This window comes from Castor canadensis, chromosome 2 (genome assembly GCF_047511655.1).
Source record: "Castor canadensis chromosome 2, mCasCan1.hap1v2, whole genome shotgun sequence".
Classification (NCBI taxonomy): domain Eukaryota; kingdom Metazoa; phylum Chordata; class Mammalia; order Rodentia; family Castoridae; genus Castor; species Castor canadensis.
The window spans coordinates 144,041,665-144,057,251 of NC_133387.1; the positions used below are offsets into that span (position 1 = coordinate 144,041,665).

The 15,587-nt window shown below is 36.2% G+C and overlaps 1 protein-coding gene across 1 annotated transcript in view; it reads left to right on the top strand.

The window, feature by feature from the left end:
• The window catches only part of Unc13c (unc-13 homolog C), a 541,194-nt gene that overhangs the window by 175,771 nt on the left and 349,836 nt on the right, over positions 1 to 15,587 (top strand). Inside the window, exon 7 of the mRNA XM_074065986.1 lies at positions 7,013 to 7,232. Coding sequence (XP_073922087.1) covers positions 7,013 to 7,232 — 220 coding nt within the window. The remainder of the gene's footprint in view (positions 1 to 7,012; positions 7,233 to 15,587) is intronic.

A 15,587-nucleotide genomic window follows, 5' to 3' on the forward strand; every position in this document is an offset into this window, starting at 1 on the left:
CATTGTCATCTTTCATCCAAAAGTCAAGCTTTCCTAGTAACAAGCTTCCCCAATCCAAATGCACACATACCATTCAGCAGTGCGAAAGGATGGAGAATTCATTCATACTGATTGAGCATGTCCATTTGAACATTGAGGGGCTATAGCAAGTTAATACATTTTCTGTTGTACCACAGGATTTAAAAAAAAATAACTGAAGTACATGCCAGTGGCTCAGGCCTGAGACCTGGGCTACATGGAGGCTGAGATCAGGAGGATCACAGTTTGAGTACAATCTGGGCGAAAGTTCATGAGACTCCATCTTGAATATAACCAAAGCAAAATGGACTGGAGGTGTGGCTCAACTAGTAGAGTGCCTTCTTTGCAAGTGCAAAGCCCTGAGTTCAAATTCTAGTCCCACTAAAAAAAAAGAATTAAAAAACAAACAACCCTGACTGCATTCCTGGGGTCTTATTCCTGTCTAGTAGATTTATGCTACTAGGTAACATTTTGAGAATAGTTTAGATACAAATCAATGTTGACTGACATCCTCTGGTATATGAGAACACCCCATCTTACTTGTTGAATCCCCAAAATTTGAAGAAATAAGCAAAATTGAAGTATTTTATTGATAAACTTCTGTACTTTTTCTTTAAAGGTAACACTTGATTTGAACTGTGAATTCTCATTCCTATGAAAAGGAAAGTGATAGAACATAGTGGAATTCTAGTGCATTTTCTGAGGCCCTGAACAGGGACCAGATTCTCACTTTCTGGGTAAATTAGCTATTGATCTACCATTCAGCAACTTAAAAACATCACTTTACTTTTTAAGTTTTAGAAGGCCTAAGTAGAGGACTTTTCTTGCATGTTGGACAGATGAATTAAGTGCTTTAACTCCCCCTCAAATTCACAAAGCCCATTTCCCTGGAGCCCATGTTTCAAAAAGTAAATGAAATATGACATCGGTACAGCAGGCATATTAAATGTCATTCTTGACATGCTGTCGTGTTCAGTCATTACATGGGCAACTAACATGAATGCTGAAGTGAACAATTTCCACACTTTGTTGCTGACAGTCTTCCTAGATATGGAAGCATGAAATTTTTGTCTTTCCATGAAGGAAAATGGCTTGGCCATGTGGGAAATATCAAATAATGGCACTTCAGTTCTAATTAAGGAAATATATGGTAAAAAGCTCAGTCATCTCTTTCAAGGAAGTAAAGAGTGCTATTATCTGAAGACAGATGTCAGCTAGCAATGCCTCCATGAGCATGGATGTCTGCCTGTTTCCTGTGTGGTTGGGGCTTAGATACCTTTCCAGACATTGCTGACACAGAAACCAGCAGGAATGATGCCTTATTTAAAGATTATGTCTTGTTTACAAATATTGCTATTGGTCCTAATATTTTTCTCCTTCATGACACAGTCATGGAGCTCATGTTGGTCTAGCTCCACTATTTATTAGCTCTGAGGCCATGGGATCTCACCTGGTCTTGATTTTCTCATACATTTACTAATTATATAAATATTTGCATCTATATTCATCAGTAAAAATAGCCTGTGGCTTGTTGTATTCTTGAACCATTTTGGCATCACTATTAAACTAGCTTCACACACATACAAAAAAAATGCTGGGAAGCTTTCCTTTTTTGAGCTTCTCTGAGATGGTTTGCATAAGTAAATTGCTGCACCTTGAAGTATGGGCAGAATTTGCCTCTAAAACCATCTGGATATGGTGTATATTTTAAGGGTGGTTATTTGACTACTGAATAAACTTATTTAATGTTATGAAGGCAGAATGTTCTTCAAACGTTCTAGACTCCATTTTGACCACGTATATTTATTTATATTTCCTTCAGAAAGTTGTCTTTTCTCCTTTTCTCTCTCAATTTTTTTTTATTTTTGCAGTACTGGGGTTCTGGTGTATGATGCATACTTGGCAAGCTCTTAACTATGACCCCAGTCCTCTTTTTCTTAACTATTGAATTTAGTAGCCTCAAATTGACTTATAAAAACTTGTGCCATTTAACACTATTAATATTGGTTTATAGTTTTTCTTCCGCAGAATCAGAATTGACTTTGTTGACTCAAATTGTTTCTTCATCTTCCATTTAATTTATTTCTGCGCTTGTTCTGCTAAAATTCATTCTGTACTCTCCTTGTATTCACATTGAAACTGATTTTCTAACTTACAGAGTTGAATCTATAGGATTTTTTATTTTTAATTGTTCTTACTGTACACAAAAAATATTTACACTGTAAATGAAGAGAATAAATAATAGTGTTTATATAGCCATGTATCCATTTTTGACTTGTGGTAAATTAATAGTAAATGCGTTATTTTTAGAATTAACTGTTTGTCACCACACAATTTCCCATGGTTCTATCATGGGCTGTGCTCTCTTATACAAAAGGATAATAGAATGTACTATCTTTATGAAGGACGATTGTTACTCATTTGCTGCATCCTACCCATTGTTCCTGCTTTTTTCATGGCCTCTACCAGAAAACTTACAAAAATTTGTTTTGTGCACAAAATACAAAAATTAGATTTTTCACATTAAAATGGCTGATGTTTACACAAATTTCTTTTCAGATCATGTTCCCTGTTATAAGAAAGCATATCCTGTATTGTGCTATATTTCATTGGCTGAGTCAGTTACTTTATCATTGTTTTGCCCTCTTTCTTTGAACTCTCCCCATAAATTTCTAAGGAAAGTGATATTTAGTACACTTTCAACAATATAAGTAAAATAAAATTAGTTACAATCTTTCATTGATAGGAATAGAGCTTAAAGGTTTTTGTATGTACTTTCTACTACAAAAACTTTTACCTGAGTAATTGTTTAGCTTCTGGAGTCAATCTTACATGATAATTATTGGCACTGAAAGTATGTTTGTTTTTATACTTAGAAAGTTAACCTAATATTGTTCTTCATATTTAAAACAAATTTCAAAATTCACATTGTATCTACTGTTTGACCACAAAGCTCTCTAATGCTCTTGTTCAGAAATAGTAAAATGTATCACTGCAGGGCAGAAAATATATTTCTTTCCTAAAATGTTTTCACCAAGTCCATCCAAATATTCAAAAATTCTAAAAATGAGAGTTATATATTTAAAAAATTTTATCAAAATATGACTTTTGTGGGGTATTGAAAGTACTTGATTTACATGATCCCATGAGGGAAAATCAATTTGGTCTCCAGGTATCATAGTAGAATAAAAAGAGAAAAAGAATATGAAGAATGCAGATAGACAAGCTTTGCTTCTGATATAATCACTAACAGTTATAGATCAGAATAGCAATTTCAAAAACACTAGTCATTGCTTTTGGCTGGAAGTCTGATTACTTTATTTCTCAGGCGGATTTTAGTTTCCTCAAATAGGTACAATAGAATTGACAATTTATTTACTTCCAGTGTCCTAATTCTTCAAAAAGTGAGATACTAGTGCAGCTTATCTTAAATTATTTCTTGCAGAAGAAATTTTTAACCAAATATTTGTGTAGGACATTGAGCACCCTCCCCCTTTGTGTGTTATAGGTTGTACTTGGCTACAAAGTCTTGTCAGAAAGTGGAACTTTCTTTACTCTCGTTTCAACAACTTAAAACACTGTCTGTATACATTAAAAATTGCCTTGTTGGAATCAGTTAAGAAATGTAAAAATAATATTGCCATTGCTAATTTTCTTAATTGCAAACTTTTACATCCTGCTTATATGTGTCAAAAATACTGAAAGAACATCAAACCATGCCTGGCTTTAAAAAATTAAATTGCATAAATTTAATTTTTATTTCTATTTAATAAATCATTTGCTCACTAAGAATGTCCTTTATTATAATTAGAAAGCACATCTTTTAGAAAATAATATATGTTTGTCTTCAAAGACTTTAAAAGTTTGAATACATTTAAGACTAGATTAGCTACAAGTCACTCATATTGCCTAATCTCTCTGTCCTGAGTTCTACTTATAGTAGTTAGGGCTCTGCTTACTTTTGCCACTATCCCCTCCATATGCAGTCATCCCATGAGGGATTGGTTTCAATACCCCATACCAAAATCCAGATGCATAGCATATGCATATAGCCTCTGTAAAAAACCCCATATGCTTTAAGTCATCTCTAGATTATTTATAATACCTACAGCCAAGCAAAACATTGTTTCACTACCTTGATCAGGAGTTTATGACAAAGAAAAAGTACAGACACAATTTTTTTCTGGACTTTTAATCCACGGTTGGAGAACTTAGGGCTGACTATCTGGTTCCAAGTTGTTTACCTTGGCCAGAGACCCTCTCTTGACACATACCCAATCTTATTCTTCCCCTTTAACTAGTACCCTATTACCTATAGCAAATTTCTATCTACCTACTCTGAATGCTACATTAAAGTTCAGAAAAAATCTCCCATTCCTGATAATGAGCCATAGACTTTCATTTTTCCATGGACCCATTCTTTTCTCTGCAGTGCTTTTATTTAATTCTTCTTGATCTAACTCTTGGCTTTATTCTACAAAATTCCTATGTTCTCTGTCCTTTTTATAATCTTTATTGAACTAGTCTAGTTTTGCTGCTGAGAAAGCATCTTCTTTCCCCAAGATGTAGTATTTTTCTGAGATCTTAAAAATTCCATCCAATGAAGTATATACCTTAAATGTGTTCTTATTTTTCAATTAAATAGATTGTTTTATATATTTTCCTTGGCTATTAAGTGTCTCTGTCTCTAAACTGATCATCATTTTATCTTAAACTTTGCTAGAGTAAGGAATGTTTTCAAAGGCCATTAATCTTGAAATAATTTTCAGCTTTGATAAACAAAGTCCCATATCCCAAAGTCTAAAATGAAAAACACTCATACTATCATTTCCTTGGGACTTGGAATATACACACAGTTTAAGGAATTATCTGATGTTTTTCTCATCCAGTTGATTTTCAATATGCTATTAAATTTCCATGTTTCTTTTTTTTTAATTAGCTTCATGTTCCCTTTGCTTAATATGGATCCTGATTTTAACAAAACCAGAGCAAACAAAATATTTTAATGAAACTTTCTCATCTATTAGGGGCTGCCATTTTCTTTTCCTTTAGCATGTGTACTTTTCAGCAAGTGTTATTTACTATTTCTACTGTAACCTAAAGACATATAGAACTATGAATTCAGTAAAAAGAAAATGGGCATACAGGATTAGGTGAAATATAGTAATCATTTATTAAATTTGAGGTATGTGAATAAGTTCATGTTCAAAAACAACCCTTGACCAACTCCACTTTTGAAATTCATAAAAATTCCTTACTTTTCTTGAGTTTAGTAACAGATCATTAAGTCCCAACCAGAACTCCATTGAATTAGAATTACTATTCTTTTTCCTACTAAGATAAACAATTGCCTGATAATTTCTTTCTTTCTTAGATTTCAGCTAGGCCACAATGATATTTTAAGTGCATGCACATACACACACACCCTAGACCCTCAGAGCACACATACAATAGGAGACTCTGTGAGCAGTTGGTAAAAGATCTGTTAAGTCAACAATTCACCCAACTCACTTTAATGATATTGAAGACACTCACTCTCATAGGCAGTCAAGGGGAGGCAAAATTGAATAATGCATGCTCTTAATTCTCAATAGTTCTTTGTATGACAACTTCATTGTGAAATGAAGCCAAGAGATTTACTTGGATCCGACTATTTTATTGAAAAGTGATGGATTCACTTATCTGTATTAACTTTAAATCCCACAATAAACTATATTGCTACTCTGTAGAGTCGCTTGATGTTTAAAGTGCTTTGGATTGCCCAGCAGTAATAAGGATGGACCTGGCCATTTAAAGTTAGAAAAAAAATTACCAAAGCTCAACTCCCTGGTAGGATACCTGCCAACACCACTACCAAATGTATTCTGGGAAAACACAGATTGAGGGAAATGCACCAATGAAGGAATGCAGCTCTTCTACCATTCTAGGAAATTGAAAACAATGAAAAGTTGGTCTCTTCCACCTGTTAGGAAGGTATTCTGAAATGATATTTAAGGATTATTGGTGCAAAATTTAAATGCTTCCCCTTCTCGCATTCCTTATCAGATAGATTCTACAAGATTTATGTACATATCTATTCATTCTGCAGTAGACAGTCATTCCAGAAGCAATGGTAAATAATATTTAAGCACTAAGAAGACAAAGATGATTTAAACTATTGTGTGATTGGGCCTATCCTAGAGAATACAGGGCTACTGGCTAATTGTTCACTGATTTTTATAATCCATCAATAACTTATCATTAGATACTCCTTCCTTGTGCTATTAAAAAGGCTATCCTTTTAAGATATAGATTGCCATGGAAGATCTTCTCTACTACAAGTACTTTCTTAAGAGTTAGGTGACAACATCCTTTGTAAGTAATGGGGTACTAAAAGCAATTCCCTGCAGAATGAATTAGAAAAGAAACATCCTTAGGGACTGGAGAAGGGTGGAGTGTCAGGGAAAGCAGCCCTCAGGGAAGAGATAATGGAGGAAACAGGAAAGGAGTGGGAATGGTTCTAGAGGATTAAGGTCAGCATGAAGAATGCTTTCTATATATTTCACACTTTTACTAAGAGCTAAGGCTAAGGATGGTAATCTAAATTAATGTTTTGAATTAACATTTCTTGAATACCTTTCTCAAGCCAGGAGCTAGACTAAGCTTTGAGCATTGATATGGCAGTAAGTAAAATGTTTGCCATCCTAACTCTCACAGAATTTGTAGTAGAGCAGGACATTGTCAAGTAATTAGAACATAGATTGCTATGGAAGAAGCTGTATGACAGTGGAGCCCAGTCCAGACTGGAAGATTAGGGAACTTTGGGGTTCAAATAACTGAATTGGTTCTCAGGACACTGGGAGAAGAATAAGTAAGCACAGAAATTGTGGTTAATATCATTACTTAGATCACTAATCATGGGGCTGTCTCAAAAATAACACTATTGGAGAAAAATGTTAAAATTCTTCAAATTCACTAACTTGATTTGCATTGGTAACTTCTCTCATCTTCACAGAAAATGCATGTATTCAAGAAGACCTTGCAGGCATTGATCTACCCCATCTCTTCCACTACCCCACACAATTTTGAAGTCTGGACAGCTACGACACCCACCTACTGTTACGAGTGTGAGGGGCTCCTGTGGGGCATTGCACGGCAAGGCATGAAGTGTTTGGAGTGTGGAGTGAAGTGCCACGAAAAGTGTCAGGACCTCCTCAATGCTGACTGTTTGCAGAGTGAGTACTGGGTTAAGCTGCCAAAAGGGTATATGGATCCGGCTTTATGTCATGTGTCTTCAAGCTAGATCTCTTCAACTCTTGATTTCAACCTATCATGCCTGCCTCCCTCCTATGACTGACACAAAAGATACATCTATGTCTGCCAAGTCATATAGTTGATGACATATTCCTATAGTGTTCAAGTAGGCACTGTTGGAATCCTCAAAGTGAGTCCTTGGGTTGACATTGTACTTCCATCAAGTGTAAAACTTTAAAATGACTTCCAGGCTATTTTTGTGCTCATATCTCATAATAGCTCCATGTGGTAAGTGGGACTATGTAGTGTTTCCCAAATTAAGGCTGAGACGCACCCTGCAGTTCCAGCTACTGGGACTCTTTCCCAAGCCTATTTGATGCCTGCCTGACGGAGTGACACTATAGCCCCTGAACAAACCTTGGAATTGGGGATCCTTGGTTTGAATGTTGACAAATGTAACTTACTAGATAGGTGACTGTGATACTATTTTTAGCTTTAAGAGACTTCATTTTCTTCTAATGAATGAATGGGGATAATAATGTTTATCTCCAAGTGTAATTGGTAAGACTGAATGAAATAATCTACACTGAGTCTGACACTCTAAGTGTAGATGTTCAAATATTAATGGCCTCTCTGTTCTTTCACATTTCTCAATAGACATACCCCACTATGATTTTTATTAAAATTTATTTTAATTTTCTGTTTCCAAAACAATCCTTTGTCAGATACTTTAGGTCCAGAAATTCCAAAACATCATAGTCTTAAATGCATACAATTGATTTTTCACAATTATATTTATTTTGGATAATCACTAGAAAGTCATTTTACTGAAGAATCTACTTAATCATGAATAGTTATTTGCAAATGTTATTTTCACATCTGGTGCCCTCTCCATTTCTTGTCTCTATGAACACAGTCAATGCAAGGTACCTGGATTGCCTGAAATTAAGGGAGGAACAAAATGTCAAAATAAAGATGATAGGAAATGTGCCAGCTGGCTTGTTGCAGTTGCAAGTCACAGACATTCTTCAGTTTTCTCTGCTGATTATCATTCTTCTGACACAATCAGATCAGAGTGAAGCTATGTTAAGGATAATACATGCTTTGGGAGTAGGGGAAGAAGTAGTGTCCTTTCTTTGAAAAGTGAAAAGTATATTTATTTAGGAATGATTGCTTAAAAGGAAGAGGGACTGACTCAATGTTACTCATCCACTTTAATTACAAAAATCTCATGATTTAATTAAAATTGTATCCAAGCTTTAAAAAGTGAATTGTAAGCAGGCATCATAGGAAGTAAGCATGTCAGGGAAATAACATCTGAGAAAACAGGAAAAAAAATTACATCTAATAACAAACAGCTTGAATCCTTTAAAGAAAAAAATGATATGTATAATACCTAAGAAATGAGTTCATTCCTATGCTAGTTTTTCACCATTCATTAAACTTTAGAAATATTTTCATAGTCTATTTCCACTTCTTAGCACAGCTTTTATTATTTGATACTGGAAAAAACTTATAATCCAAAATTTTCTTCAAACTATTTATTAAAGTGCACTTACATGTAAATTGGAAGAATCAAAAATAGTGCAGAACAATGAGGATGGATATGTATGCCCCAGGCATGGGGTGTTTCCTTTAGTAATCCCTTCTTTCCTTAAATTCGGCACTCACATTGAAAAGAGAGGTTCTGAAAATGTATGTATTTGATGTCACAACTTTTCACGAGGGCTGTGAATGAAATTCTCCATATAGAAGTAGTGACATTTCTTTAAGAAATTTCTCTTCTTCATTATCTTAAGAAGTTTTCATTAGTGATACCATGTATGAGACATCTCCATGCATTTCAACATTTAAGAAAAGGAAAGAATAAAAAACTAAGAGAAACTAAAGTTGGAAGATGTACTAATTAAGTCTCATATAAATGTAAGAAGATTTTTTTGTGATTTCCTTTTTAACTGGGTATTGGATCTCTGAACACCTCCAGGGAAAGTTTAACACAGTGGTAGGACATTTAATTAATTACTAGAAAATTTTAACTCATATGTTAAAATCTGAACCAAAGTCTGCCTTCTCATAATTTCTGCCCACTAAGTCTTATCTTACCTCTGGAGAATATATTTGATATATTGACTTCCATTTTATACAACAGTTTTTTTTAAATTCTTGAAACACGTAGCTTTCTTTGGGTTACTAGAACCCTCAATATTTTGCTAATCCTTCTCTGAAAGAATTGTGGTCTGTCAAATCACACACAAATATCTGTGATTAATGATCATGCAAATGAAACAGTATGTAACGTTACTTGTAATGATTGGAGTTTCATATTTTATTCTCATGAAGTCTTGGGTTTGTAACTTGCAGACTTTCAGTCATGTGGAATTAGTCCAGGAGATCAAAAATCCCTGTCACTGCTTCTGTGCAGGTTAAAGAGGCATGGAAATGTCTAGTAAGTTTCCCAGCCTCACCTTTTTAAAAATTTATATTTATGATCATATTATTGTACTGGAAGTACACTGTGACATTTACAAAAGTTCTTGAAATATATCTTGTTAAATTCACCCCTTCCATCATTCTTCTTTAACCCTCCCCCCATTCTTAGAATAGTTTCAACAGGTCTTATTTTTCTATTTTCATGCATGAATATATAATATTTCCACAATACACATCCTTTCCTTATATTCCCCCATACTGGTACCCACCCACAGACAAGACCTAGGTTACCTTCCTGTCATCCATTTTTGAAAAAAGACACTTTATTTAAGATATCTATACAAGGAGCTTCATTATGACATTTCCATGTATATTTGTATTGTATCCCAAACTGGTTCATTCCCTCCATTTTTCTGCTTTCTGCCTAAGTCCTTTTCTTATGGTGATTTCAATGAGTTTTAAAAATCTATATTCATTCTTGTATAGAGAGTACATCAACCATTTTAACCTTCTTTACTTTCTCATCCTAATTCTTCTCCAGCTCTTTTACCTGGTGATGGCTCCTACATTCTACAACCTTCCTCACTCCCGGCTGACAGTCAGACAGCCATAGGGTGGCGAGTAAGAATGGAGGAGACCAAAGGGAAAAGCAGAGAAAGGAGAACTGACTTATCCTTCTCCTTCAGTTCCAATCAGTGTCAGCAGCTAGAGTCTACCTGCTTTCCTCTTAATTAGCTCATTTGTGTCCTGTCATTTCAAAGGCATTTCATTATTTTTTTTGGAAAAAGTATAAGGTGTAATAAAATTATAATAAAATCTGATTAGCATATTCTTATTTGCAAATTGGATACTGATTCGTCTGTATTTTCATGTAATCATATTTTATAAACATGATAGTTAAGACAGTCAAATTAGTACATACATTAAGCATCTACTGTGTCTGGGAGCTTTATTCTGGGCTGTCAGAGCTAGGAAGAAACATTATCATTATTTTTCTGCACTCAGTCTTTTCTTCAAAAACATTACTCAGTTGAACAGACATAAGCACTTATCTTGGAAATTTTTGATATTCTACTCTTTTAACAGTTAGCTTAGAAGTAAGATTCTGGACCAGACATGGTGGCACACATCTGTAATCCTAGCACTCAGGAAGCTGAGGAAGAAGGATCGCAAGTTTGAGAATAGCTGGGGCTACATGAGACCCTATCTCAAAATAATATCAGCAGCAGCAGCAACAAAAAGATGTAGTATTCTGTTTAACCACTGCTACAGGGTGAAAACCAGATTCTTTATTTCCTCATAGTTCAGCACACATAAATGTGCTCAAAAGCACTGGTTATGCTCAGTAAGTGGGATGAAGGCACAAGAACCACAATTAAATAAAAGATCATCTTTCCGTGTAAGCAAGAGGAATATGAGATTAGTGGATTGGAGAACCCAAAAAGCTGATTTAACTGAATCCAGAAGATCTAGTGTCTTGTCTAGAAGAATCCAGTGACTGTCACAAGCAATGTTAGAACCCTGCTCCCAGCCTAGTGTTTGTCCCTAACATATGGATCAACATATAAAGTTGGTCCTAGTGAAAAAATGAGTTGTTGAATTTTTATTTCAGTGCTTTTGTACTTTCTTGTTTGGTACCCCTGTCTTTTCAGACATTCTATGTTCCCAGACATTGACTTCCCAAAGGTCTCCGTCATGACTCCTCATGACTTGCCACCCACAGACTACCTAGGAACCCTCAACACCCCGGTCCCTAGTCTTGGCATATAATTGCATTGACAACCATTAGTGTTGCATCATCAACAGCAAAAGAGAAATGAGCTGATAAATCAATCCATAAATAAATACTTAAGTTTGGGTAAAACTAGAATTAGTAATTGTTATCTGGATACAATGGTCAGTCCCAAAGGAATAGACTAATGAGTATTTTCAGGTATCAGGGACCAGCTGCTGAAAAATGAACAGGTAGACAGGCATGCCTTACCTAAAGCCATAAAGGTATTCAGTCACAATGTATATCAATGAATACTTTTAGCATAGTCTTAGCTACTTTAAAAAGTCTGACTTCTAGTCCTGTTGCTACTCGAATTTTTTAAAACCTCCCCAAGCATAACTTTCCTCACATGTGAAGAGAGTTAATAATACTTGTTCATGACCTCCAGCTAAAGGGCACCGGGAACACACTTACAGGTTTTTGAAATTCCTTTTAGTACTCATTACTGTGAGGGAAGCATCTGCCAGGGTGACCCATAGAGCATCTCAGCAAGACAGTGTTAGAAGATAAAGGCTTGCTCTGGATAGGGTATTCTCTGGATGTGAGAACAAGTCTGTGACTTCCTGTCTTTAAAAATCTTATGTAGGGCTAGAGGCATAGCTCAAGTGGTAGGGGGTGTGGCTCAAGTGGTAGAGTGTCTGCCTGCCATCCAGAAAGCCCTGAGTTTAACCCCCCTAGTACCACCAAAAGAAAAGCCTCATGTAGCAAGCATGGCACAGTAGAACAGGCCTGTTGTCCCAGCTACTTGGGCAATGGTTACTCATCTTAGGGAACATTTGGTTTTGGATGGTTTGCACAATGATCTTGTTTTTTTCTGTGCTTAGACAAAATAAAAATGAATTACCTGTCTTCTCACTTTAGCATGCCACAGAATGACTTTATCTGAGGTTGGTATCCTGTGAGATTGTTTATGTCCTACAGAAGGACAACATAACCCTGGGGCAGTGAGCCCCAGGGTAGCTTCCAACAACAGAGTGGACTGGACATGTCTGCTCACTTGCTGATGTCAGAGGCTATTTAAGAAAAAAACAGAAACAGAAAACTTGAGTTTAAAAATCCTATATGTCTGTTACTTTCTTTTCTTTTATTAATAGGATGTGAAGAGATCTATGTAACAAAATGTGATAAGAACAAAAATTTCCTCCTTTCACCTCTCCTTTGCTTTCTCCTTATTTTCTTTACACAGTAAAGATACTCAGAAAATCAAGCACATTTTTATTATTGATTTGTTCCCTTAAAACACATAGGTTTTGACTCCATGGCGAGTGGAAAAAGCTCTAGAAATTGCTGATGAGATATAGTGGCTTTAAGATGTGATTATAGAGTGCACTCCTGACTTTATAGTTTTAATGTCGTCATGTTTCCACACTCACCCTAAAAGTTTGCATTTACCCATAGTTGAATGATTGAACGTGGTGGGATGGTATAGGTAGAGGCACAGGAAAGGTTTGGGTATTTGATTCTGTTTTGGTGGCAGGCCTAGTGACAGTAAAGTCACTTTATAAAAGGTGGTGGTTTCCGGGGAGGGGGCTACCTGCCCACATTGTCCCATTGTCAGTGATGAAGCCACCTACAGAAGTGGGAGATGATAATGATACCATGTGAGATCTATGGGAACTCCTCCAGTTCCCCCTGCTAATCATCAGTCCTTTGTTTGCAAGAAATGTGGCGTGTGTGGCTTTGATTTTACAAGAAAGAGGAGGCGCTGACTTGAAGACTGGAGGAGTTGCAAGTCTGTTCCTTGAAAAGATTGAAGGCATGTTAAAAGAAGAGGGCTGAGGTTATCTTGTTTGTGAAACAACTAATGGAAAGGGTAAATAGTGCCAGCTCCATGCCCACCTACATAACTTCATGGGAAACAAAAACAGACACCCAAAGCAGGCCCACCTACATGATTTTGCTGAGAAAAAAGAAAAGCAATGAAGACTTGTTTCAATGCTGGAGACTCCTATAGAGAAAAAGCAGTGTTCAAGTGCCTCAGTCCTTTGCGTGCCTTCCACGGGTGTTAAGTCTATATTCTTTGGGCGATCTGAAATGCAGGTAAAGGTTGCTCGATGTCAAAAAACAACTTCCTTTTTTAGTTTGGTACTGGGGATTGAACTCAGAGTCTTGTGTGCTCACTAGGCAGGTATTTACCACTTGAGCCACACCTCCAGACCTTTTTGCTTTATTTTTCAAATAGGGACTATGGTTTTTGATCAGGCCTGGACCATGATCCTCTTACCTTCTCCTCCTACATAGCTGAGATATCAGATGCACATGGCCACACCTGGCTTACTTGTTGAGATGGGGTCTCTCTAACTTTTTGTCTGGGCTGGCCTTGAGACATCATCCTCCAGGTCTCTCCCTCTTGAGTAGATAGGATTATAGGCAAAAGCAACCACATCAACCTTCAAAAATTAAAAAAAATTTTCAGTCTTCTAACTCCAATTTCTTTTGTCTTCAAATACATTGTGTGGTTTGGCAAATAGCATAGAGCATGTAGTGTGTGGCCAGCACTGGGCATGGCACCATTCATGGGAGTTTTCAAGGGCTCGTTTCACAGTGATTACCAAGTTCAAGGTCCTAAAATTCCTTGTTAAGATGAAACTCTAGTAGATGGCTCTCTGCACCTTTTAACTTTCTGAAGTCACTATACTTACTTGACTGTTACTGTCCTTATATCCATCATCTCATTTAAGCCTCATGTAACCCTCTTAGGGGAGACACTACCATTGTTCCCTTTTGTTTTACAGATGAGGAATCTAACGCTTAAAGGGAGGAAATAACTAGTTCAAGCCAAAAAGACTAGTATCATAGCTCATTACAGGTGCTATAATAAATTACCATAAACTAGGCAGATGCCATACCACAGCAATTGATTTCTCAGTGTTCTCTAGGTGGGCGCCTAAGACCAAGGTCCTAGCACAGGAAGATTCTTCTGGTTGCCTCTGCTGCTGGCCTCTTGCTAGGTCCACATGTGGTGGAAAAGGGAAAAGAACTTCCCTTGACCTATTTAATGAGAGCACTAGTGCCATTCTTGAGGTTTCTTCCATCATGACCTTCCTACCCTCCAAAGTAGGAAGAGTAGGACCTCCAAATTCTGTCATTTTGGGGATTAGCTTTCAGTATTTGAATTTTAGGGGATATAAATATTCAGAGGATATCAGGTCATAAGTGGAAGTAAAGACTCAAAAATTCAAAATTGCCTCCTTCTATACCTAAAGCTCATTAATTGCTATGCACTTTTGCCTTATTTAGAAGTAGTTTTATTAATGTATCAGTTCCATTTATAGTTGGAGTTATGCCCTTGCTTATGCTGACTGAAACAAAACCAAATTCTGTTTTCTATTGATGGGCACGCAACCTTTGTTTTCTCAGAATTCAAAATTTAAAGCCAAGATCCAGAATTCAAATTCTAAAAAGCAAAAGATATATGAGTCTCCATATATCTTTTCAATGTATATTCAACATTTTACATTGAAGGCATTCTTCTTTCTTCCAGAATCGTGATGTTAGGATCAGAGTTTACAAGAAGCATATAACTCATTAAACTAAATGCAGAGCCAAGTTAAGTGCTCAGCTATAATAATTACTTTATCTTAAGTTCCTCTAAGATATAGTTCGGTTTCTTTATTTATTAACTATGTGCTATTTCCCAAATAGTATTTTAGATACTTGAAATACATATGTAGTAGAGGTTAGCATGCTGGCTAGCTTGGGAACAGACGTACATATGGGTAGGTATTAGACACCTAAGAATGTTTTGAAGCAGTTGCCTGAAACCAGCCATGTTAGGAGTATTTACATCATAGGAATTAGAATCTGCTAATGCTCCAAATCAGGTTTTGGTTGGTTGGTTGTTGGTTATTTATTTGTTTGTTTGTTTTGGTGATACTGGGATTTGAGCTCAAGGCCTCATGCTTCTTAAGCAGGCATTCTTGCCCTTTCAGGCAAGAATGAAGGGCTTGCCTATTCAGCCCTTTTTTGTGATGAGTTTTCTTGAGATAGGGTCTCACAAACTATTTGCCAGGGGCTGACTTCAAAGTGGTCCTCCTAATCTCTGCCTGCTGAGTAGCTAGGATTACAAGTGTGAGCCATAGGTACCTAGCTCAGGTTTCGGTTTTGCTTTTTTTTTTTTGTAACAGAGGAG